General features: G+C 38.2%; 1 protein-coding gene across 2 annotated transcripts in view; it reads right to left on the minus strand.

Annotated features, from left to right (window-relative positions):
• The window catches only part of LOC138042491 (uncharacterized), a 54,968-nt gene that overhangs the window by 20,563 nt on the left and 6,905 nt on the right, over positions 1 to 27,500 (minus strand). For both annotated transcript variants that reach the window (XM_068888396.1, XM_068888398.1), the window contains exons 4-17: positions 24,629 to 24,735; positions 21,630 to 21,745; positions 20,980 to 21,086; positions 19,846 to 19,965; positions 18,801 to 18,936; positions 17,153 to 17,281; positions 16,823 to 16,873; positions 15,099 to 15,173; positions 12,456 to 12,532; positions 11,218 to 11,296; positions 6,509 to 6,663; positions 4,885 to 5,148; positions 1,808 to 1,924; positions 1,187 to 1,259 (exon numbers count right to left, since the gene is read on the minus strand). In XM_068888396.1, coding sequence (XP_068744497.1) covers positions 1,187 to 1,259; positions 1,808 to 1,924; positions 4,885 to 5,148; positions 6,509 to 6,663; positions 11,218 to 11,296; positions 12,456 to 12,532; positions 15,099 to 15,173; positions 16,823 to 16,873; positions 17,153 to 17,281; positions 18,801 to 18,936; positions 19,846 to 19,965; positions 20,980 to 21,086; positions 21,630 to 21,745; positions 24,629 to 24,735 — 1,606 coding nt within the window. The remainder of the gene's footprint in view (positions 1 to 1,186; positions 1,260 to 1,807; positions 1,925 to 4,884; positions 5,149 to 6,508; positions 6,664 to 11,217; positions 11,297 to 12,455; positions 12,533 to 15,098; positions 15,174 to 16,822; positions 16,874 to 17,152; positions 17,282 to 18,800; positions 18,937 to 19,845; positions 19,966 to 20,979; positions 21,087 to 21,629; positions 21,746 to 24,628; positions 24,736 to 27,500) is intronic.

The following is a 27,500-nucleotide window of genomic DNA, read 5'->3' on the forward strand; positions in this document are numbered from 1 at the left end:
GGGCAAGGTTGCTCGCGTCCTGCAAACAGGCTACGAGAATAAGGCTTGGACATTTTCCTCGCCCCATTCTTCTCGCGGGCTTCGGAGGGCGGCTCCGCCGCCAAAATAGGGAGCTTAAGCAACGACAACGGCAACGGCAACGAGAACGTCACAAATTTGCATATTTAGTAGGCAAAAACAATAGCTTTGCACGCCCTGCACGTGCGTTTTTCGCCTTTGTCCATTTCTTTGCCGTCGTCAGCAAAACTACAACGTGAAATAGCCAAATTTAAGGTTTTGTGGACAACGTCATTACTTGAGGATAAATTTTCATTTTTCTGCTCTTAATTGAGCGTCGTTCCTACCAGCGTCATTTTTGACGAATTACCACACCCCCGTCATATTAAAAAAGTTGAAATAGTAACGAAGCGATTACAATAACGCGAATTTATATTTTGAGATGACGTTCTCGTTGCCGTCGCCGTTGTCGTTGCTTAAGCTTCCTAATACTAAAGAACTTGAGAAGAGACGACGACAGCTAATGAACACGTCATATAACTAGTGTATCTAATAGATAGTAATGCTGCGGTACATTTCGTTGAAAATAACATGTAGCATTAAGATGATAAATGTTGTCCAGTTATTGAAATCATTTCGTGATTGTTCCGAGTCATTCTGCTTTGCAAAATGATAAAAGAATAAAAGTGGAATTAATTCTCGGGTGCGCACGTCTTCCATATAGGCTAAAGTTTTAGTATCTGGCGTCGTTGTCAGGACCGTGAAAAAGGATGAAGAAATGTGAAACGCACGTCGGAGGGGAAGGAGAAAGTAGGAGGGGGGGAGGGGGGAGGAGAGGATGGTGCAGCGCCACTGCTTCTGTTCATGAAACCTATTGTTTTGTCGTACTCTCGTTGACGTCGCCGTCGCCCCTGCTACCCCAAATACCCTAAACAAGTGAGCCTGCACGGAGGACACGTTGCTCGAAGCTTCGTTAGCGCTAATCACTGGTTAAGTAGTATCAAAACCGATAAACTGTCACGGTAATTAACGCTGGTTATCTTAACTCCAGCAACTCTGTCTAGAAAGGGAAAGTAGTTTGAAAAGGTCGTGCTACTTGAAGGTCAAGCGGTGCATATTCTGGTCGCACATTTTGCGAGCTGCCTTGACCCTATACAAGGTAAATCGTGAAACGCGGAACAATAACTACCTTATTCAACAGATTTTTCATCTGCATTAGAAATCCTTGCCGATTGTTCAGTCCAAGCTTGTTGTTTGCATTGCTGCAAGAGAAAACGGACCCAGAATTTAAGGGCTAATGTCACTGATCACGACTTTGGAAGTCAAAGGTGATAATATGGCTTACATAAAGACCAATGAAATAACATGTGAGCTTTCGAGCGAAAACATGATATCTTCACACGCAAAAGATCACTGTTGCTATGGTTACATATATATAATCGCGCCTTTGGATAAAATGGTTTAGTATTTCATTGGTGTTTATATAATAAATAGAGGATATTACCTGGCTGCTTGGAGACACGAAATTTCTCTTCTCGTGCTGAAAAATATTTTAATCGTTCGTTATTTTTCAACACTCAAAGAGAAATTTCTTATCTCCGCGAGGCGACGAAATATCCCCTATTTACTTTGGCCGATTGTAGTTTCTTCCAAACAATGTGATTTTGCGCAAACTCGACTTAAGCGTCTCGTGGTCTTTTTTTGTTCGCTATTTTACGTAGGTGGGTCAAGCAAGATAAAAATTAAATTAATGTTTTACGATGTTTTATGAAATGTTCGACGCTTAGTTTACGTCAAAACGAACACACACCTGCCACAAGCAAGCAGAGCTCCAGTGTCGGTGAGGAACATGGTTCCATCATAACCACACCTAACTTGTTTGATTGACACAGTATCATCAATGGCCGTCACCTCAGTTGGAAGACACCTGAAGCAATAACAATACCAAGTCAGTCTATACGTTACGATAACTCAAATTAAAATAAAAAAGAACTTACAACGTGCAAAAGCCCAAATGAACAAAACTCGAGACAATTGGGAAGATGGGGGGGGAGGGGGGTTGGGGGGAAGGGGCTTAAATTTGAAGTACGCCAAAAATCAAAGAAACTCGTTTCATTTAACCCTTTCATTCCCTCGATCGATACCTTTATTCTCTCAACTAGTACCAAAGAGTGATTTGTTGGGTAGTCATGAGAATTTGGTGTTACATCAAGGTCACCCTTCTTAGGCTGATAATAATCTTTATTCTCAATACCTGTCTGAATGAAATTTTACTCAAAGTGTGAGGAGAATTTACATACCGATCACCAGTCAAAAGGTATTAAGCAACTTCTCAAAAGAGATACTAGTGTGGATAAGAAATTTTTCAAGCTTTCATTAGAAACATCGGCTGTTAGGTCTGTTTCAGAGAGTTCCCTTTAGCTGAAAGTACTTCTGCAAGGATACCGGCTTAGTGGCAGGAGCACTCACTTGCTGTGAGAACGTTTGATTGACGGTTTTAACTCCACCTTCATGTAGTCGAGAGGTTGAATCATGTCGAGGGTTGACATGATCAAGAGGAGTCGTAGATGCAGTCGAGAGTCGAAAAATCAATTGAAAGATAGCTCAACATCGTTTAAGATACTTCCCGCCGATGAGAACCGAATTCCCAATTCCGGAGGGGAAATATGTATGCGATGTTTTTGACGCTGCCAGAGTCAAGGCAGTTCATTCAAACTGGCTGAGGGGTGTTCCTCAAGGTCGTGTGAGGAAACACAGGGTCTCAAGCAAAGTAATAGGCGAAATAAATAGGAACATGGAAAAAATATATATATAATGTTCCCCGATAAAAAGGAAGAAAATAGGAAATCTTCCGAAAGGCCTCAAACAAAAACGAGAACCCTTTAAGATTCCGAAAGCTTCCAAGCTACACACAGTAGTCAAATGAAATGGTTTGAAACGATGATACCTTGATATCAAGTAAAGTTATGATCCTCGCAGTTATAAACGCAACTTTAGCAATTGCGTAAAGAAGCCTGAAAAATTTCAGGCTTCAGTTGTTCAAACCATGGATTTGCGCTATCCGCAGGATAAATCAACAACCAGTGGATACGTCATGGCGAAATCAATTGAGCTATCCAATGGATAGTGACTTATCCGGTGGATAGCGTTATACAACTGGGGCCAGGACTTGAACGGGCCTTGAACCCGTGAACTCGAGATACTGGTGCGACGCTCTACTCAACTGAGCTATGAAGCCACTGACGTTGGTAGCTGGTCATTTGTGGAATTCAAATGCTCCCGTGAAGAATGAATCAATGAACGAAATGATGTATGAAATAAATCATGTATTGAACTGAGGATGTGAAATCAAGTCAAGTTCTGATCCTCGCAGTTACGAACGCAATAGACGAGTTCAGGCTCTTGATTGCATCATGGGTAGTCAGGGCAACTTGGCGGGAAATTCAAAGGTTTGTATGGAAATTCAAAGCAAAATACACTGTACAAAATACATGACTCTACTTTATAGACTTTCTCCTTCATAAACCGAACAAATAAGTTCACGTTCACAACTGAGATGAACTAGACTTGGTATCCGTTCATTGGTATTCCTAAACATTGCTTTTTTTGTCTCCATACATTCTCTGTAATTTTGTGCCTTTGCAATTACAGGAAATGTATGGCAGAAACTCATTTTAATAAAATAATTTCTACAATAGCCATTTTCTCCAAATTTATTCTGCCGCACCTTTGAGAGCATATCTTCTGTTTTGGAAAATAAAAAAACCCCAAATTGCATGTCATGAATACTTTTCATCGTTTTGAACTTCCTTACAAAACTTTCAATTACTCTCCATCTTGCCCTGATTACCCATGATTCACTCAAGCGCGTGAACTCGTCTATTTTAGCAATTGCGTAGGGAAGCCTGAAAATTCAGGACTTCAACCGGGTTTGAACTCGTGACCTCGCGATAACTCTGGCCTACACTAACGCAGTCACACTCGTGAGGCAATTTAATAAGTCAAGTGTATCGGGATCTGAATAGTTTTACTACCATTAAATATTGCATTTTGCACCACTCATGGGAAAAAACATGGGAGAAAACGTTTTCCTCTAAAAATGGGAAAATAGGACAAAAATAGGAATTTGACACTCTGAACGTCAAATGGTTGCCAGTGATGTCCAAGAGCTTCCGTTTTGACTTCATTGAGCTCTGCTCATGTTATTTAAGAGAACAACTCACTCATTGAAGAATATAATTTAATATTATTATTTATTATATAGATATTGATGAAATACCAGGATTTCTCCTTTTACTAAAAAATCATATCTTCACCGTGCGCAGTGAACATATCATTTTTATCTTTCACATGTGAGGATATAGGTCTTATGGTAACCAACACGATCAGCCAATAAAACGCGAGCTTTCTCTTTATTGTAAGATACTTTTGTGCTTTAATATAATTCTTCTCTACTACATTAACATTTTTATTGCAAGATTTGACATTATCATGATTTGTTTTTCATAACTTTCATATCTTGTTTCATCTTACACAACATGCGTGTTTTAGCGGTTGGTGACCACTTTTTCATCATTTCGAAAATGAATAAAACAAGTTGTTTTAAATCTATATAATAAACAGAACATTATATGGCCGCTTAGGGATACGAATTTTATCTTCGAGCGCTGAAAGTATCTCTCACTCGTTCGCGATACTTGCAGCACTCGAAGATAAAATTCTTATCCCCGCGCAGCCATGTAATGTCCTCTATTTATTGTTTTGGCTCTCAGAGGGACTGCGGTTGGGGGCAGAGGGAGAGCCTGCTAACAGGCTACACAAACTCTGATACACACAACGCCCTGAATCTGCTGCTGCCCTTAAATTATCAGACTCTAATTTACTCACTGGTTATCTTCATCCCCATGTCCTAGTCTGCCATCACCACCGCAGCCCCATGTGAACACGATTCCGTCACTAGTCACAACAGCCACATGGCCAGGGCCGCAGCTGACAGACGTGACATCAAAACTGAGCAATGCTTCAATCAGCTTGGGCTTCAATGAGTTTGACCAGTCTCCATGTCCTAAGCAACCTTGTTCGCCCACGCCACAAGTCATAACAATGCCATTGTCTGTGACAAACACTGTAAAATTTCCTCCACAGCATACTCTGAAACCAAAAGGAAAAAAGTTAGTTGCTGTAGTAGACTGCATGCCAGCTTTTCATTAATTTTACTCTGAAGATTAAACATTTTCCTTGGGTATTTTCATAATTCATAACAGCAAACGAATAACAAGCCAGTAAGATCTAAAATCAGTGACAATTTAAGTGTTGACACATTTCAGGACAACCAGCGCTTTCTAGCACAGAAGTCCCATTCCATGACAGAAAAGTAAACATCTTTACATCAATAACCAACCCACCCCCTTCCTCCTTGCTGTGTTGAAACACCTTTCATAGACACTGTCACATGATTGCAACATTGATAAGGGGGTGAAACATAACGAGAGGGGATTGGAGAATTCACTCCAGGAACGAAAATGTCTCTTTTCGCAGAGAGTCTCATATAGTTTTGTCCCTGATTGTAGCATTCTTACATACATGGTAAGCAAGTGAAGGGGGTACTGCCTCGGTTAGGAGTGAAGCAGAGGAACATTCATCTTCAGTTCTCCTTTTCTTTTGCTCTCTTAATTGAAAGAGTTTGGTTGTAGGATAACCACCAGTAGGATCTCTGTGGACCTGTTAATGTTACCACTACAAGACAGCGATAATAAATTCTGTTCACTCTCAAGACCAACTTACAGTACCAACCACCAGAGGTAAAAAAACAAAATTAACATACAAATGACTTCTCAGCAAGTGCAGCTAAAATTTCAGTGCTTGAAATCAGTGGTCGTCCAGTTGTCCCAGATGACCAAAAAGTTTACCGGAACACCAGTTTTTGGTAAAAGTGAAAGTCTGGTTGCCCGAAGAAAAAAAAAACAATGGGCAACCCAGCCATAATAGAGACTGAATTACAGTAAGCAGCACTCAACTCTCTTGTTGGTTTTCTATTGTCAATGTCCGCTAGCAGTGTCAATTTGCCAGCTGAGCATTTTTCAGTGTTCGGAATATCTGAGGCTGTTACGAGACAATATCACAAACATGTAGCCAATCAAAGACACCATCAGTTAACAATGCTAAAATGTAAATCCAGACTTCCACAAAAAACCTATATTAAACTAGATACTAGAATACGGGACCACTGAAATCTGGAACTTAAGATACTGTTCCCACAGTCCTGCAGTCGATGAATTCCACGTAGTTTAGGACTGCAGGAGTGTGGAACCAACAGATTTATGCCATGATTAATGGCCGGGTATTCTACAATGGCTCCAAAAACCACAGGCACACACTAAGAACTACAGTATGGGATACTCAAGCTCCAATGCCATGTGATTTAAGGGTTTAGTTGCCCAGCTTTTGAAATACATGTAGGGACAACCTAGAATTTCTTAAAATTTTGAGCACTGAAGTTTCGCAAACTGACCTCAAAATAGACTTAGACTGCAATGCTTCAACTTGAGTTGGTTTGTCTCGTCTGCTTCCGTCACCATGTCCAAGCTGACCACAACAATTGCTGCCCCATGTGAAAACTGTATGTTCCATTGTTACCATGGCAACATGGGAGTTACCAACAGCAACCTTTAAAATAAAAAAAAAACGTATGTGTACTTGACTGACTGCTCCCCTCAGGGGAGGAGCCAATGAAACAAATCATCGACCCTGATACTGGCAGGATGCAAACAGTTGGCTTCATGTACTTTAAAAAGCATAGCTGCGAAGTTGAATTGAGACCACCCAGAACAATTTCAGCTAGTGGTAAGAGAAGGAATGCAACCAGGGAACTCTGGAAGGTAACCCCACGGCCCTAACTACTCTGCCTCAATGCATCCTTAAAAGTGAATATGAAAAAAAAAATTAATAGTTCATCTGAAACTTTCTCAACCAAAAGGGATATCCTGTGGTTCATCCACCTGAGACATTATACACTTAATGTATGGTCCCGAGGGAAACAGTTTGTTTTGTTTTCCCGAGGGACCAGACATTACGGTAAATGCTTTGTTCTATATCTAGACTTTCCCTGTGTTACTTTTGAAACGCCTTTTTTATCTTGTTAATTTTTAGTCGATAATTCATTGCCGCTTTCATTCGATGCCGCTTTCTTGATTTTGTTACGTTAGTTAGTTCTGGTTAATTTTAATTGCTGACAGCTTAGCACTTTGTTCGAATTACTCCATTTTTTCTCAAATTACACGGTTCTTGTGTCAATCGGTGCTGAATGCTAAAGCATAAAAATCCGCTACCACTGCTGCTGCTGTTTCTTATTCCATCGCCTTTAGGAGCTTACCAAAGTGAGTGTAAATTTATATTATCATTTCTAGAAGTTTTCGTTACCGAGTTTCTGATTAGTTTCTATAGTGTACTTTGATTGTTATTGACTTAGTTAAATCCTATGGCACTAGTTAATTGCCTATGCTTAGATCCGCTTCGTTTCTATTTGCCTTTAGTTCGAACCACTTCACTGTACCACGCTCTGACACTATTCTACGCTACGACATGCTACGCTACAATTTAAAACCTCAAATAAAACCTCGATTATTGGTACAAAGTGCGTTCGTTTCAAGCTCCTAAATATCTCAGCTATCCCTGTGGTTTCTTCAAAATCACACCCTTCGACAATTGCAGCAAAACATCTGGCACAGGCAACAACTGCAGAATTGTATCCCGATAGGGTTACATTTGAATTTGATCAGGGAAATGTGGCCAAGAATCAACCAATCACAGTGCTCGTTTTGTTGAGTGAAAGTGTAAGTATATTTAACAGATATTCACCGAAGTGGAGGTGTCTAGTGGTGGATATTTACCGAGCTGCGAAGCAGCGAGGTAAATATCCAATGCTAGCCACCGACACTGAGGTGAATAGTTGTTAAATATACCTAGACTTTCAGTAATAATTTTGGATGTTTTCTTCACTTGTCACGGATGCAAATCGGGACGCCACTTTTCCCGAGTTGCTCGGAGGTAAATAGCACAGGATATTCAGAGTTTGACACGCAATTCAGCACCCGTGTTCAACCCTATCCACTGTTTTAGTATATACTAAAACAATATAACATAAAATTCCGAAAATAAGCCCCGGACTTATATTTTTCAAAGGCCCTTTTCGAGGGGCTTATTTTTGGAAGGGCTTACATTCGGAGGGGCTTATCTACGGAGGGAACTTTGCCTTTCCAAATCGATTGGGCTAGCCTTATAATTAGAAGTAAATTTATCGTTTTTGCTTTGTTTTACTTTGTATTTGAACGCAATTTTCCAAGTACAAGCTCCTGGGGGGCTTATATTTGGAGGGGCGATTTAACGGAGGGGTTTTTGCGTTGCCGCTTTGGGTGGTGTATATTTGGAGGGGCTTATACACGGAGGGGCGTATTTTCGGAATTTTATGGTATTTTATTATTACACTAACAGTTCTGCAAGTTTCAGCTGATAAGTTGAAAATTGGGTCTTACAATGTTAGGAAATGGAGAGTTGCACTGATATCATGGTGCAACCCTGAACTGTACTCTTCAAAAGAAATTCCAACCCCTTTCTCATAGATCTACCATTTAAGTACTGTACATTGTACATGTACATGTTGCAGGTCATTTTGTTCCTTAGGTTAATTCATTTCCAAACCAGGTCAATTTGTTTCAACCTACATTGTACATCAGCTTGTCTCAACCTAGGTCAGTTTGTTTCAACCCAGGTCAATTCGTTTCAACCTAGCTTAAAATGTTTTCAACCTTGGTTGAAATTGCAAGAAGTAAAGATTAATGACAATCCAACAGTTAGTAGAAAGTATATGTATATTTGGAAGTAAACTGATCCTGGAGGTGAGTGGACAAACAAAGTGAAGCTTAAAATTTTCATGAGTTATTTCATAAAACCCCAATGGTTGCTAAGTCAAGGCACTCACTCAGATTTTAAATGGCTAGCATTGAGGTTGGGGTTAGGCATACTGTGCAGGATAACAGATTCTACTTTTCTATCTCAGAAATTTTTTGGTAAGACATTGTTCACAGATGAATCTCCTTAGGAGGGCAGGAGTCAACAATACAAAAATATCTTCAAAGGAATAAAAGAACTGAACCATACACAATGTATCTGTTGATTTTTAATTTGCTTAGTTATTTGCTCTATCTTTTGCTTACACTAAATTCGAAAAAATCAAAAGCAAGTGAAAACAAAACTTTAAAAAGTCTGGAAAAAGGAATTTTGCAGGCTCTTGTAAATCTTATTTCTTTTGAATGATCAAATAAATTGCTTGGGATTTTGTTTTTGCTCAGTCTGTTTATCGAGATGTACGTAGTGATAAATCCAAACTTTGTGATTGCTTTCATTTTTGGCATAATTCCCTTCAAGTTCAACAATTTGAGCAAGAAGCATAATTTGGATGAAGGGGCATTTCCTTGTCCATTTATTAATTTTCAGCGCCACATAATCCTGAAGTTCGACCTTCTAATCTTCTTTTTGTTCTTCCCCTTCAGGTGTATGACAACTGCAGACCGTAGACTGCAGACTGTCTACAAATACGCTGATAAGCAGTATTTAAGTCCAAGCACCTATTTCAAATAGCGCTAATAAACAGTATTTTAGTTTAAGGATCTATATTAAAATGATTAGTTTTCTGTGATTTAGGGTTAGTCTACTGTCAGCAAGAGTGTCAGACACTGTTCTCCTTCATTGTCTGGATCGTCCACTTTTTTCATATTATTGACCATTTTCCTGCTCTGTATTTGATGGAGCTGTGACTTGTCCACTCCTTTGTGGCCTTTTTATTTCTTTTCTCTGAGAGATTCCAAAAACTACTTCATACAGTATTTTAGCAATGGTTCTGTGAATGGTAATGTTTTTTTTTTGCAAGAGGTTTCTCCAAGATAATGACACCAGTGGTTTGGTGACAAGTTTTTTTCTTTATTTAAACCACAAAGATTATCTTTCATTGTTCTGTTTAACTGTGCCACCATCCTTTGTGCACAGTGTGAACGTTGTGTTTGTGGCGAAAGTCCGTCATCACTTTACGCACAAATTATTTTCCTTTGTCAGATTAAAACTTTGACCGAAATTATACAATCCAGAATAGAAGTTCTAGTGTTCTAGCAGGCTCTGATGTTTCCTTACATCTGAAAGAAATAGTCACAAATACTTCGAATAATGATTTTCAACATGAAGAGGACCAGTTAAACTGTAATGCTTCTTAAAACAGTTACAGGTTGCTTTACAAAAATCAATCAGACCTATTTGCACACGAGAAAGAAAATCGGTTTTTTATTATGACTAGTAATGATGCCTTGTTCCTGACCAGTGTATTTTGCATATAGCTATGTAAATAAACTTCTTACAGTATTATTTTGTTGCCACTGTTGACGATTTGTCCTTCAGAATCAAGAGCACACTTCTTGCAAAAAAATTTTGCTTTTGTTGCACTGGAGACTCAGAGCATTTTTGCTCTTCTTCAGATAAATGTAGCGACCCTTTTGCCTCTTTATCAGTCTCACTTGGGGTCATTGTATTTGCCTGTGAAGGCTTGGAAGTAGCTCAAACTCATTCCTACAAAAAATATCCAGTGGCTTTCAGTTGCTGATTCGATGGCTTAGAGGTTAGTTCAGAGGAGACAATATCACAGACGTGTGATGGTGCAAGGGTTCGAATGCGGTGGAAGTTCTAGGTATGTGACACAATCCGTAGGTAATAATGTAAGGGAGAGATAGTAAAGACAAAGGGAAAGAAAGGAAGAGATGGTAAGTGGAAGAAGGACGAAAGAAAAAGGAAAGATAGCGGGAGGAATTTAATTCTCTTTTTTCATTATTTTGTTTTTTACCCCCCTAAAAATCCAGGCCCCTTTTCTTTTAATTACATCCCCAAAAAAGGGAAAACCCTTTTTTAGACAGTTCATAATAACCAAAAAAGGGAAAACCCTTTTTTAGACAGTTCATAATAACCTCGGTTGAAACAAACTGATCTAGGTTAATTTAACAAATTGACCTACCGGTAGGTTGAAACAAATAATTATTATCGACTTGAAGGTATAATTTGACTTGCAACGTACATTCCATTTCAGCTTTTACACAGACACCCATGCATTTCTCTATAAATGTAGGAGGGGTACGTGTATAAAGGACATTCTGAGAAGTAAATATTCTTTCCTATCCTACTCACCTCTCTAAGCTGCCCCTTGGCTGGAATCTCAATTGGCCACATGTTAGTGTATATTAAATCCAGGTAATACAGGAGTGTCCTAAAAATGAAAACAGAGAGTAAAATTATTTTAGTCAGAAATTTAAAGAAAACAACAAAACTTTTGAAATTATAAGACATGTTTTGACAGAGACTTCTGTCATCTTCAGTAGATTAATGTACAAAGTCCTGATGAGAACTACTTTGTAAGAGTACGAAGTGAAACTGAAATAATTAGCTAATAACCCAGTAAAGGTTCTCATCAGGACTCTTATTGATAGGGCCTATAAGATTAACAACACCTGGTTGGGGCTACACGAGGACATAACTAAGCTTCTGGAAATCTTAAAAAAGACTCTTTTCCCTGCCCATTTAATTGAAAGGGTTGTAAACCGTTACATTACTGGGACCCTAAGTAATCATTGTCCCCAGGGTTCCCTTCCCACTTCACCTATATTTTATTTTAGGCTACCTTACATAGGCCATTTTTCTGTCGTAACTCAGATAAAGATCCGTCACTTTATCAAGCGCTACTGCAATGATTTGGACAGTTTTTTCCTCCTTTAAGATAGGAAAATTGCTTGGTGTGAAAGACCCTATCCCCGGCGGGCTTCGTTCACGTGTGGTTTATAAGTTTGTACGTGCAGGCTGTAATGCCTGTTATGTCAGCGAAACAACCAGGCATTTTTCCACATGTGTGCGTGAGCACTTAGTCAGTGATAGGGCCTCTCACATTTTCAAACACCTACAGAATTCCGAACTATGTCAAGCCCTGTCTTCAGGGGAATGACTTTTCAACTCAAGATAAAAGAAGCTTTTCATATTCAAAGAGAACAACCTTCTCTTAATCAACAACTGCATCACGTAAATCTAAAACTATCCTTTTAATTCTCACATTGTCATGTTTTTTGTACATTCCGTTGTTACTGGCAGAATTAGCACTTTTCCGTACTTATAAATTCGACTTAACGCTTTGTACATTAATCAACTGAAGATGACAGAAGTCTCTGTCGAAACATGTCTTATAATTTCAAAAGTTTTGTCGTTTTCTTTAAATTTCAAAATTATTTTAATAGTACTGGTACTAATATTTTGTAGCAGGTGATTACAGAGATACACAAACACAAATCAGTCATGTATTTTCTTGCCATAGTTACGCATGAATCTTTAAACAAAATACTAATAATGGCTTCAATAACAACTGTAATTAATATTATTACCTTCGTTTTGTTTTCCTACTTTGTTCAATCGAGCTTCCAAGTTCGTCTTCACTGGTGTCTTCAAACCTTTTCATGAGCTGAAATATTATTAATTAGTAAAATTATTACTGGGTTACCTATGGCAAACCCAGTCGAGGTCTACGTTTAGTTTGTTTGTTTTCTTGTTTTTTTTTTTTTGTTGTTGTTGTTTTTTTTTTTCCCGTGTCGGTAAAAGTCTTGCCTGTCACTCCCCTGGTAAGTAGTGTCTTTGTGTATAGAGCCTTCTGCGCGTATTTTCTTAGGATCGAGAGGGTAGTGGAACTGCGTAGATTGCTCTTGTGGACACAGTAGAATCATTAACTTAGCCTGCAATGGCGTCGAAAGTTATGCAACGCGAATGGCGTTTTAGTGGATCCTTAAACAAAATATACCCTTATGGAGCTCAATAATGGAAAGTCAGTTGGATAAACTAGGCATGAATCTCAAAAGCGACGAGTACTGAACTTCGACAACAATCTATCGCCCGTCGAGACGAAATCAAAGTGAGCAGTATTTACCTGAAGTACATGGTAATTTGACACAATTGAGTTTCTTGTCTTCACGCACGCAATCAAATAGGAAGAGGTTTTCACCTCTAAGAGCAAATATGTTGTTTGTTTCAATAAAATTTTCGCTGGAAAAGGATTCTGTGGTATTTTCTGCCTTTGTGAATTATAATATCATGTTGTGTATTGAATTTTCGAGCTTAAGGTTCAAATGTGATATGGGAGAAGTTTTGTAGTATTGCTCTGTAAGCAGGAAGGGTTCACAGGCCTGTTGGAAGCGTGCTTGAGTTTCAACAAAATGAGGCCCAAAATCAGTGAAAACTTGTGACGCAGATGAATAATAAAGTAGCTGCTATTTCCAAAATGATGGAATTACCTGGTGATAAATAACGTCGTACGCGTCTTGGAGAGTAAATTTTGACTTTGCATAAACAAGAGTTGGGCGATTGTGATCTTTGTTTTGACTTCGCTCATTTCATTGTCAAACTTTATAACACTTGACAGAAAAAGAAACTTACAAAAACCCGATATCTTACCATCATTTGACACAGATGCTTCTTTGTTTGGCGAGTAAACATGCCGCGGTAACTTAATCACGACACCCGCTGAATTCCAGCCATGTCACTTTCGATTTTGCAATTTACTTTAACGTAGCAAAAATCTCCCAAAATGTTTGTCGCTCATCATAACTTTTTATATTCTATATTCACGGTTCAAAATTAATGTTGTTTTCATGTCGTAAATATTTTATTCTCGATCGACCGTCCGGGAAACTTCCTTCTGCTCTTTCTGAAAACTGTGTATCAATATTTATTTGCTTTTTCATCAATATTTGTTTTGCATAAAGCAAGCTAACAGAATCTGTACCTTGCTGAGTTCGCATTTGTTAGCGTTAATAGTATTTTCGGTCAGATATTTCTGTTTTTTATGAGGGGTTTATTGTTTTGGTCTCCCATCCCAACACTAACCCCACGAAACAGGGCTTGACTTCAGTGAAGTTTAGTATTACAAAGTTTTCGGATGCTCATAGGGCACACTTGTGGTGAAAAGAAGTTGTGAGGGAACTTGAAAATTATCAACATGTCAGCCCAGAAGCCAATGTTTCTCGCTTCTCTTTTATTTGTTATTCTTCAGAGACTGGAATGCTGTATTTCAATACCACACAATTCAGTGCCTTCTGATTTTCTGTAGCACGTACCACAGGCAAGCCAGTGTATGCTTCACAGAAGCATCTAGTTAGTCCAACAGTTCTGGTGAAAATTGTTTTATTTAGTATGCTAATGTCTGACATACTGGGCTTTTTAGGGGATAACGCAACAGTAAGAATATGGACAACTCATATAAGAACAAACTCAAAAGAGTATGTACAGTGTAGATATACAGTACATGTAACTGGAGAAAATTAAGAATTAGACAAAAAAAAAAGGTGACAAAGCATAGAGAGCAGTAGACAATCTATATGTACATGTACGTATGTATACCCTCCCATGTATGAACCTGTCAATCATTATTCCAATGGTGCTGCCTTTGAAGTTTCAGCCCTTACAATACAGCTGCTGTATGAGATGTCTATAACTCCAGTAAGCCCAAATGGTTTCTCTATGGGCTTCCTCAACAGCCACTTTGTTAATTAATCACCAGTTTAAGATTTCATAAAACATGCATGTTGTACAGTAAAATAGCAATAGCAACAATAAAAACTGAAAAATGTGTCATTTTTCACGTTGAATGCCACTGAGTCAAGCAAAAGCAATAAAGCAGGCCCGCAGATGTTCTCTCAGAACAGGTGGGTGGGTGGGCCAGAAAAATACGACAAATTGCTTGAGAAATACATGGCCAAAAAGGAATGGTAGGTATTTCACCAGTTTACCAGTTTCAGCACTTGGACTCCTTCAATTTGACTACTGTCAGTAGTTATTCATGTATTCTCATCTATCAGTAGTCCACTGAGAAGATTCTTTCCAAGTGGAGAGTCACTTATGCTGACTTATGCTGACCCCTCAGATTTATGTCAGATGGGCCTATGGTCCCTGTCTCAAAGGGTCGTAAAGGTAACTTGGAGATAAAATAATACTGAAAAGTTAAACTTCATAGAATAATATGAGCAAGTACAGTGTACCTGAACGATTCTCTCATGTAATAACTCATCAACATCTGGCCGCAGATCGGGATCTTTTTGCAATATGTCCATAACCTAAGAGGGATAACATTTATTTATTATTTACATTTACCTAAAAGGGTGCGTTCAATTGACCATATTTCGGAATAGGAATACAAGGAATAGAAGTTAGAAATCCTTCGTTTTTACGGAGATTCACATTAAAATTGTCAAACACCTGATAAAATGCTATTTTAAACATATCTTTATTATCCTTGTCGCTTCAAAACACCACACATCCGTTTTGAATCATTACTCCACGTAATCTCATTCTGGATTACGGTGAATCAAATGCACCCTTAGATACTTGTAAAGTGGGCCAGTTGCCGTTGTCAGTTATCCTTTGGTACAACCAAACATAGTTTAAATATTAGTAAAGCCAGTGAAACTCATAAACAGATTGATCAATGAGATTAAGATTAGGTGCCTAAGAGAGTTGGGCTGGACACCTATGCTCACACACAACGAGGTGGCAAACACAGCATCCCTACCACACTCTTTTAATTTGTAGATGTTAGTTCCTTCATACCACCACCTCACAACTGTAACACTGACAAGGCAGTCAGTGGAATGCTACCAATTCTTATACTAACTTACAAATGGGAGGGAGCAAAAGTGACGAGCAGAAACCACAAGCGAGCGCACTGGATTAGATCTGCAATGTAGACCACGTGCCCCTTGTACAATGCAATGGAGAACCAAATCGCTAAAGTGAATAACACCCATGGCTAGCTATGCATTTGAAGAGGACATTATTGCTCAATAAAGACCACTCAGAAGACCAATAAAGACTCAATAAAGATCAATAAAGACCAATAAATACTCAATAAAAACCACTCTACACTTCTAACTTATGAAACAATCTTAAAATAAAAATCCAGATGAGTTAAAATGACTTGAGCATTCATGAAGCATGATTGTCATCTCAACCCTACCATTACTGGAAATGAAAAAACATTGGTTGCCTCTTTGTTACATGAATTTGCTAACCAGCGTACTCCACCTCACATTGCCAAACTATTTGACAATACTTAACAGATTCACTCATATCCCACATACAGTACTGTCTGCAGAAGCTGGAAATTTCCATGTAAAAACGTTGAAAACAAATCAACAATATTATTTGCATTGTCTAGAATTGGTACTAAAATATGGGATGGTATCTCCTCCGATCCTCGCCAGCTTGGGACCTTTCAAACAAAAATTGAATGACTTGCCTCTAAAGATCTTAGGAGGTGAGGAGATGAATGTTGACTTGCACTACAATGATCTTTTTAAGTATTTGACTCTTTTCCGGGCTTTTGTTTCAGAATCTGTAATTCTAATCTATTTGTTAAGTGTTGTTTTGTAGTAAGAGCTAGTTACATTTGATATTGTAGTAAAATAGCCATGCAACCTGCAGGCTACCATGGTCTCTGTTTATTCAGATTTTTTCATAACAAAGTGAAGTGCATGAAGTGAATGATAATAATCATTATTCCAATAGTATAGGTTTGGAGACACAACAAACTAAGAACAAGGTAATATGCAATCATTTAAACCAGATCTCACTTTGAACTTTAACCCCAGCAATAATTTTATATTGCAAGATGCAACAATTTACCTTCAGTTAACCCTTCCCCAACCAATACTATACGGATAATAATACATGTATTAATATCACTTTTGCATAAACTATAACTTACCAACAATCTAAATTCTGGAGTGTAGTTTCCCCTTATTGGCGCAAACTGACCCTGTAAAAAAGAACATTTCATTATTACTGTGTGCTCCACCATTTCAGTTGATGCTAGACAACTACCAGTAATATGTGAATGCAAGATCCCTTGGGAGTAGAGAGGTTGAATAAAACATCACATTTGCACAGTTGCTTTATCAGTGTACCTACATCAGTGGGTGGCTAATAATAATTATTATACATAATGATGTATTTCACTCTCACATAAACAAAAAGCGAAAGCTAATTTTTTGGCGCCCAACAAGTTTTCATTAAAATTGATTTGACTCTCGCATACCTTCATAATCTTGTTCACCAATGCTGGGAGGTTGGATCCTTCAAAGGTCTTCTGTCTGCTTGCCATTTCATACAGTATACATCCCATTGCCCACACATCACTCTTGTGATTATATTCTTTACCCTCACACTGAAAACATTGATAAAAGGCATCAACATTGAGCCTACCATTAATTTTAATTTTCTCCATTCCAACCTGCTTTGGCATATATGATTTAATAATACCCAATTAATAAATTGGGCCTCATGTAAAGAACTTGAAAGTTACCAGTATTTACAAAACTGTAAATACTATAAACTAAAATCTTACATGTGGAAAAACCCCAAGGTTTGATATTAGGCCCACTAGTATTACTGCTTAATGTAAATGATTCAATATATAATTTTATTATCCATGTACTAAAAAATTCCAAGTGCAAAGTGTTGCCACTAATACTATCCTGTTTCCTTCTAGTTTTAAATAAAACATCTTGAACCCATAGTAAACACGTAGTAATGTACATGTATATTAAGTACTGTGCTTTAAACTACTGTTACAGTAACAGCTATCTTCAGCTGTATCAAGTTTGCAACTTTAGATCAACTACACAATAGTATCATTGCCTCTATCCACAGATGGATATTATAATATTGAATCCAATACTTAATACTTAGGAATTTAGCAGTGTTTAGCATCTTAATTGGGGGTGGCAGATGGAACACAATATTATGCAATGCAGCTCAAAGATAAGTGAACCAAAATATATGAGTAAAATGCATAATTATACTATGTGTACATGTTGCACATCATTTTGTTCCTTAGGTTAAATTGCAACCAAACTAGGTCATTTTGTTTCAACCTGGGTCAACTTGTTTCAACCTAGATCAAGTTGTTTCAACCTAGGTCAGTTTGGGGCAAGTACAAAACACAGGTCACAGGTCATTGTTTTACCAATACAGAAACAACCCTAATCATTTACAAATGCTACATTGTAACATAAAGCTTAAAAACTCTAAATTTGTTAGCATACTATCTGTATTAATATTTTGTAAAGCAATGACCTGTGTGTGACCTGTGCTTTGCACCTCCCCCAAATTGACAACTAGATCTAGGTTGAAACAAGTTAACCAAACATTGAAACAAAATAACCTAGTTTGGTTGCAATTTAACCTAAAGGAAAAAAATGACCTGCAACATATACATCTAGGACAATAACCATAATGTATAAATTACGTGACACATGCATATACACATATCAATGTGTCGTTAACTTTATGTATGCACAAGCTTAATGGTTTTTTTTCTGATGTAGAAAGATCACTGTTGATTAAAACAGGTATTGAAATTGCAGTAAAAACCGGTGGTCAAGGCACTTGCAAATGTCTGTTCATTGTCTTGAGTTTCTTTCGGCTGTGTTTCTTTGTTCACTGAGCACTATAGCATGACATCAAGGGTGTACATATGTAAGTGTAGACCTAGTATCACCAAGACCTCTTTAACCCTTTCAGGGTTCAGGTAAGTGTCTAGTTTCCCGGGGGGTCTCTGTCTAATGCTAGATGATTTTGCTCATTGAAGGAGAACCCCTAAATGGGGTAGAAAGGTTAAACAAATACACTGCAATCACTCAGAACTCAAGATTTGCAAATGTACAAGAAGGAAACAAGCATACCATTTCAGGAGAAATGTAGTAAGGTGTTCCCAACACAGTGTTGGCTTTGGAGCCTTCTAGCTGCTTGCTAATACCAAAATCACCAAGCTTGACAACACCCTCCTTGGTGAGAAAGATGTTTGCTGTCTTCAAATCTCTGAAATGAGAAAAATTGATCAAGGTAAGACATTATATAACAAACCAGTTAACCGCTACACAGAACTGAGTGAAAAATGTGTTCCTCAGAAACCCAGGGGTCTCCACTGTGATTGCTGGATCCAACTCCGACATTAACACCCTTCTTACGCCAGCCATCTCCTCGCTCCAGTCATGACCCTCTCAATATACATTCAGGTACCACTCACACTGCAACAGCAGTGGCAGGGCAAAAGGAGGAAGGAGAACAGCCAGAAGAAAACAAATATACTACACTTGGCAATCTAAACAGCACTAGAAAACCATTCTTTGGAACCTATCATGGCCCACTTTGCAAGCTACCACAATAAAGCGCTACGTGCTTGAGCTACATGTATGTAATATTTGACAATAATAATTATTATTCTACAAGGGCACGCTGGATATGAAGTGATAGACAACCAATGAGGTACATAGTGCCAAGTTGGTTATTTTAAATCCAGCAAGCCCGAGTAGAATAATAATTATTGTTCTATTAAAAACTCCAAGATCAATTACAACTCTTCCATGTTGATTCACTGGTCAATTCTGGTCCAAAACCACTTTTGTCAGCCATTTTTTTCTCAGAGCTGCAAAAATGTTTTTAGCTCGCTTTATTGCTGACATGTTCCTTGACCATATTAGGTACAGCAGGTACATGTATATGAACTGGTAGCCTGTGTCTGGAGAGCCAACGAAAATACTGCAAATCTGATATCCATAGTTCAGTTTTTAATAGTAAAGATTATCACTGACCAAATGGCGTATGTACACTATTAACCCTTTCACTCCAGAGGGGTTCCTCATTGACGAATAAAATCGTCTGGCGTTAGACAGTAAAATCTATAAGTGTAGCTATTGGGCATGAGCTTCATTTTCTGTTAAATCTCACCTGTGCAGAATGTTGTTTCCATGAATATACTTCAAGGCAGACAACATCTGTTGGAAGATTATTAAGATGTCTCTTTCCTCCATATCTTTCTCCAGCTTTGCCAAGTACTGAGCCAGGGTCCTGATAACATTAAATACCGTAAACGCCCATGTATAAGCCGCATCCGTAGATAAGCCGCAACCCGAATTTAGAAGCGCAGATTTTGGAAAAAAATGTAATACTGACAATAAAGTTTGAAGTTCCAATAACGTTCTTTTGCTATAAACCAACAAGGACAAACAATCAAGGTTTCACCATAAAGTTGGAATTCCTTCGATATTGAAACAAAACGAACGAGTGCGTAGTAGCCAAGCTTTAAATGTGGGGAGGAGTCTGGGCTAGGGCTAGGGCCAGGGCCAGGGCCAGGGCCTGGGTATCATCACCACGTTGATAAAGATGTACCCGAAATAGGCGAAAAAATTCATGCAGAACAGGAGCTTGATAATGCAGTCGACAAATTTGCCGAGAAGGTGGTCAAGGCCAACGAAACAGTCGAACATTTACCTTGCGAGTACTCGCGAATTTTGTGGTATTTTATCGCACGTGGCGAAGTGACTGGCCGAAGACGTCACTGCAAAGAGCTGTGCGGAGGAATGGAGATTCCTTGTAGGTTGGTGTTTACTCGTTCGAGTAAAGCGAAAATTAATCGCTTGGAAGAACTCTTGGAGAGCAAGATTCTCTGATAAACACTCGAAGACACAGATGGCTCCTTTAGGAGCCACCACTCATTAAAAAGTCAATGAACAACAGCAACATGCTCTCAGTTTCTTTTATGTTTCTTTACGGAGATCTTAAGAAGTTGTATGAATATTAATTAGGATTTTTAAAACTCCAAACACAGATGTATCCATGGATAAGCCGCACCCTTGATTTATGGCTTCAATTTTGCGAAAAAAAGTGCGGCTTATACATGGACGTTTACGGTAGAGTAAAGAGAAAATTCCATCAAATTTGAAAAGCAAATCTGTACAATAAAGACCTTGATCAGTAATGGAGTTGTAAACTTTAAGGTAGTGCGAGTACACTGAACTTAAGGAAGCAATACAAAATACCAGTACTGATATATCTATTAAATGACTGCTGAATGACACTAACCCGCCATCGGCATACTCCATTTCAATGATTAGTGTACCATCAACTTCAAAACTGTCATAGTAGCTGATGATGTTAGGATGCAGACTCAGCTTTGAAAGTACCTTTGCCTAACAGAACAAAAGTGCCAAGAAAAAAGAAAAAAAAGGAATAAGAGAAAGGAAATAAAGAATAAAGTCTGAATCATTCAATAGGAAAATAACAACTCAGAGATTGAAAAATCTCTTAATTTTAAAATTATGATTTGCTACACAAACTGCAGAAAGAGCCAAAATCCTTTACTACTGCTAACCTTATGCCTAATCAATAAACAGTTAGGGTTTTTCCCCCTGGACTTTGCATTTTCCCTCAGGTCTGCAGTGAACATTTTTACAATGACCACTTTGTAACGCCCTTGCAAAAATATTTGAGGAAGTGCAAAGTTACATTTTAAAGACATGATTTTATTGGTGTTGCCATTCTTGTTGCTAATGCACTTACTCACATTGGCACATATAGGAATCACTTGGCTAAAAAGATCACTTAATCCATTGATTCCTGGGAGTGAGACTATAATATATTAGATTTTCCCGTCAGTAGGGGGCCATTTCAGAGTCATTATGGGTTAAACTACATGTACATTCAGAACGAAACAAAACACGTCTGCAGATAACCTCGTTCATGGCCATCTGTCGTTCAGCTGCCGTCAAGTCATGAAGGGAAATCTCCTTAAGTATAACAAGGGAATCATCATCCTTCTTTCTATACAAGACAGCAGCACCATATGCACCTGACGAAAACAAATTTTTATCACATAAATCATTCTTATCACTCCTGAATCAGTAAGAGATATAAAAATGTGTGTTTTAATGCAGAGCTACTGAACAGCATTCAAGGAGTAATTGGACAGATAAATTATCAGGGGATTACTCTTTGTAAATTAATGTCACTATCTACACACATAGTATTTACTATTTATCAGGATTAAAAATTTGCTACCTCATTCATTACCCTCTTGAACTAAGTAAATGAATGGCAAACAGCTTTTATCAATGAAGTGTGTTCTTTGTGTTCAACAAACATTAAACTATTTTACCTGTTTTTGCACGAGTACAATTAAAATTGTACCAGTTCAAACTATTTTGTACCAGTTCAATATATTATTCTGTACCAGTTCAAAAACAAATTGTACCAAAGTGCAAATTGAACTACAACATAGCCACATTTGTCGATTTTGTCAATTTCACCAAAATCGCCAAATCTTGAGCATCTGCGTGGTGTAAATGGCAACGGATATACTGCTGTGACAAAGTTGGCGAAATATCACCAAATTTGCCAAGATTGTCAATTACTGTGGTGCTCTTTCACCAAATCTACCATTTTTGCCATCACATGCATTTCTGGACATAAGTGAGCAGTATTAGCAAGACAATAACATTGACACCAGAACGTAGTTTAATGGCCTACACGTAGCTCCAATTATTCGAGATAATGATGTACAAGATTAAGGGAACGCGTCCAAATATCGGCATCGGGTCACGCCGATGCCGATCAATCGGGTACCGATTTTTCCGATTCCGTTTTCAGTCGGTACCGATATTATCGGTACCAAATGAAACGGAATCGGCAACGGGTCAAAATTCTTCATCAGGCCAATTAACAGAAGTCATCAAATCTTGACTTATATCTGTCAGTGTTTACCAAAGGGTTGAAATCGTCGGTCACGCTACGTTACTGACAAAAATTATATCGGCAATGTTTATGTCCACAAATGCAAAGCGTAAATGATCCCCGTATGGTACCTTGTCTCTGACTAAAATGTGAATTGTTTCAAAGAAAAGTAAGCGACAAATGCCTTCATCGAAGATTTCTTATGGAAGACAATACCAGGCAATATGAAGAATTTTTGTATCAAATTGTTTCATGAAGAAACAGCGAATTATTCAACAACGCTGAAGACAGAAGAGCATCTCTAAGCGAAAGATAACGCACTGAATGCATTTACGACCTTTGAATCCAAAACGCGTGATTGAAGAATCCTTACTGGAGGAATTTTAAAATGTTTTAGCCAAGAAAATAGGGGACAAAACACTGTCAGAATTGGCATTCATGACATTGCGTGTTTATTATTGTCAGTCATTTAAGCGAGCGAACTTGAACAGGCTAGCATCGGGCAAGTTGTTTATTTCGTTGTAAACTTCTCTTGTTGAGTCAAACTCACTGGACCTTTCATTGTTACGTTGATCCCACATTCCGTTGACGTTCTGAATTTTTAAAGAAACAACTAATTTTTCGCACTTTTCTGAAACGAGATAAAACAAATCTTTCTATAATTTCGATCCATCACCAGCACATGCCAACAAAACAGTTGCGTGATTCTTCTCACTTCCCGTCGTGACAATCTTCGCTCAAAAGTGAAGGCTGCGTTGATCAGTTGTTCATTTAAACAGGAAGGTTAATTTATCAGTGGATAAGCCTTTCACTTTTTAATCAAAAACCAAAGTGTTTGTTTTTATGCTAATGAGGGACGCGCGTCTAAAACAAAGGATTCGGTGTATAATACGCATCTCAATTTTCGGAGCTGTTTTAGCGGAAAAAACATGCGTATTATACACAGCTAACTACGGTAATTATTTTGCTATGGAGAACAAAGCAAGTTTTAAAGACTGTTTTGTTGAGGGAAATGACTCTCATTATTTGGTTTCGTGACACGTTTGTAGAATCAACATATCCTTATCAGATAAATATGATACCCATTATCCACATCAGAATGTATCTGGCTCCGATTGAATCGGCAAAGTTTTTATCGCTATCGGGAACGGCAATTAGTGCCTAGAGATCGGTACCGATTCCGATCTATCGGAAAATTGATCGGGTCCGTTTCCGTTGATCGGGTTCCCTACCGATATTTGGACGCATTCCCTAACTCTAATTAGTGTCCACTTGCTCTTCTCCCCAACTTCAACATAACTTGTGTCTTGGAATTTACCAACTCATAATTGACGTCACAAAGTGCCTCCCAAATGCTGCTCAACAGCTGCATTTTCCCCAACCTGGACATAAGCGCACGATTCTCCCATAGAAGGGGGTGATCAAACGTTAAGCTTAAAATGAAATTTAGATTGAAAATTAATTATTCCAACCTACACTGTAGGGTGATTCTCATTTTACTCCATTTCCTTATAAAGTTAGTATAAATATGATAATCATTGTAGATGAACATTATCTTATTCAGAGTTGCAAGGGGCATGAGGGGGGTCGGTCACTAATTTTTGTGCTTGGATTCAATTAGGGTGAGCTACATTAAATTTTGTTTCACTAGGAGGGGTGGGCCACTAAAATTGTGTCATCTCAAATTCGATTTTTACGGCCCACCCCCTACAGTAGTTTATGACCAGTCGCTTATTCACAGCTGCAAGTTGGGAGTTATTTTTCATTACTCTCCTCTCTCGACTATCCTTGCTGAACTTAACTTGCTATTAGCAACATCTAGTTTATTATTACCGTAAACCTGTGTACATGTAATCAATAGGCCGGATTGGAAAACAAACTTGTAAGGAAAATGAAAAATCAAAATTAATTAATTGTTATAAATTATTTCTTTAAAGGATTAATGTTTTCCTTCACAAGTGTCCAAATCTTCTGTCTAACACAAAAAAAAACTGACTTGTACCTTTTCCTACCACTCTGATCTTTTCAAAGTTGTTTATGCTTTGCTGTTGAACTCCAGACCACCCTCTCATCTTCTCATGTTTAAAGTACAGCTCTCCAGGGTGGTAACTATGAAGAATATTATATTCCATAAGACAATGTTAGAATATGAGGTGGTGAACAGCAAATTACATGTAGGTGCAAAGAGCCATGTTGTCTTTACAAATCTTGTATTTAAACCTGGCTTCCTTTACAAAAATTAAATTCAAGCACATTTGCCATGGTTGTTTTCTGTATGAGGTCAAACAAACTGCTATTGCGGCTGGTAACTTACATGAAGTGAGAAAGCTAAAAGTGAATATCAATATTATTATCTAAGGATGATAATTTAACAAGAACACTGCTGTAACATGATAAATACAGGGCTGTCTGTTAATTTTTCAAGTAGGCGGGGAAATGAAAAAACTAGCCAGGGGGCAAACATTTACTGGTGTGACTGTCAATGAGAAAGGGTGGGGAAGGGGGATAAGGGTTTTGGGAAACAACACAAAATTTTCAAAAAACACACTTTTATTTTAATGCAACTTTAACAAGGAGTAAATAAAATGCCAGTACTGTCCCGTTTCTCTATGCAGGCCTTCTGATAGGGTGCGATTAAAAATTGCAAATTATGCGATTTTTTCAGGGCAGATTGTGCGATTAGAAAGGCCAATTATGCGATAAATAATGTAAATCTCAGCAATTTTAAGGTTGTTTTATACGGTTTCAGGTTAAGAAAAACACTTTTTTGCTGCCCTAAAGACATTTTGAACACAAAGGAACAGTAATTATGTATCTTGATCGACATTAGTTGGGATAAATAAAAGTTGAAAGGACACAGCTAACATGCCAAATGAATGATCAAGGTGCTCATCAACCACGAACTTCCGAATATGGTCAATCACAATAGGGCCATACCCCCATTTATACCAGAGAAAATAAGCCGCGGCTTACAGAAGACTTGAATGTTCACCCCGAAAAATGGTACAAAATCTACGTTCACGTCTTTTTCAAGCCGCGGCTTATATTGACCTGGGAATATATATTCGTATAAATAGTTCCTTTTGCGTATTTTGTACACCGTGGCCAGAGTAAGCCGCGTCTTATTTTCTCTCATATAAAAGGCCCTAATATTGCACGACGAGAAAAACATCAGTCCATCGTCCACGTGGAGCGTACCTGTGAGGTACTTTCTTGCTCGATTGTGAGCTGTCAGATCGGGCGGAATGTGGGAACCTCCTTCTTCGTCGAGGCAAAAGCGAGCGTTTTCACAACAAACTTATCCATGAGTAAGTTTTTATCAGTTTTCAACGAAAGAAACTACATTTTGCCGAAAAACTTACAACTTCACTTATTTTTCACAAATCTCTTCTGCAAGGGAAGGCAACTGTGTCATTTCAGTGGCGTGTATATAAGGGCGTGTTTGTGTTGCACCAATAGAAGGAGACTCGTACCAGGTCCCCGACATGCAAAATAAAGCCTTGAACTTTGAATGTTTACGAAATCAAAGGTGACAAAGGTTTTTAGCCCTTTTCCAAGATAAATCATCTTAAAAATGGCGTATTTATGCAGGAATTTCTAAGAAACGTCTTGATTTATGTTTCATTTTATGAATTTATTGCGTCATTTTGTGAATTATGCGATTTTTCGTGAATTGTGTGATCGGATGCGATTTGAGGTCGATTGTGCGAAATCACACCATCGCGTAATATCAGAAGGCCTGTCTATGGCATTGGGAAGACTCTGACGAGTTTCCAAGAGTCGTTTTTCATTCTTATATGCTTTTATCATGACAAAAAAGGGATGCAACGGATTTAAACTTAACTCCTTAAAATTGATAACTCTGAGCTACTGTACTTCACTTCCACAAAATAATACTATCATAGCCCAGCATTTTCAACATTGTTTTTTTATGATCGCACTCCGTGATAGTATATGTGTCAGTGCAGGTCAAATAAATATATAAAAGATATGCATATCGTTTATTTTGGGATTTGGAAAAATTATACCCATCCTCAAATAAAACAGGCGATGTGAGTCGTGACTATTGCCGTTACAAAAAAGAGACGTTGAGTAAGACTGGGAACGAGTGAAAGTAGCTCGTGACGCTTGTGGCCAAGAGGCAAGAGCAAAAAAAACATGGCGGCACGAATGTGTCAAGAACGTATAACACAATTTCCCTTGAACCAACAGCATTGCCTTGAGAAAATAACACAACGTAACTCTCTGCTCTGATGTAGAGTATATGGACTAACCAAATTTCGGTCCGACAAAGCAATAACTGGAATGTATACAAGCCCTGTACGACTGATACATATTTTCTGCATGACGAGTTTTACAAACGAGCGAGTTGAAGGCCCAATTAACATTGAAAGTTTGTAGCTAACAAATCACCAACTTTTTTTGTTCATTTCTCTTTAAAGTTCAACAACGGACAGTCAACGTGTGACAACTACTAGGCCACATGCATCTTGCGCTATTAAATTCGCTTAGGCATCATTTGAAAGAGAAATGTTGAAGCCCAAATGGCGATTTGTTCAGTTTAACATCATCTTCCCTTGAAGCGGAGCCAGAAGCGAAGAAGGATTCCAGCTTTCCTTGTTTGTCCGCTTCTGCCTTCCATTTCGTTGATGACATATTCATGCAGAGCCAGAAACTCCGAAAACAAGAGAACCCGAGTGAAACGAACACTTTAAAAAAAGCGTGCGCTTACAGGAAGATGACATGGTTGAATACTACGCGTTTTCAGTCAACCTCACGGGGATTATAAAGTCACCTCACTTTAAAAGGTGAAAGAAAATTAATTTTGTGTTAATTAATTGTTGGTTGTGTTTAAATTCACACTTTTGTCATTT

This window comes from Montipora capricornis, chromosome 3, assembly GCF_036669925.1.
Source record: "Montipora capricornis isolate CH-2021 chromosome 3, ASM3666992v2, whole genome shotgun sequence".
NCBI lineage: Eukaryota > Metazoa > Cnidaria > Anthozoa > Scleractinia > Acroporidae > Montipora > Montipora capricornis.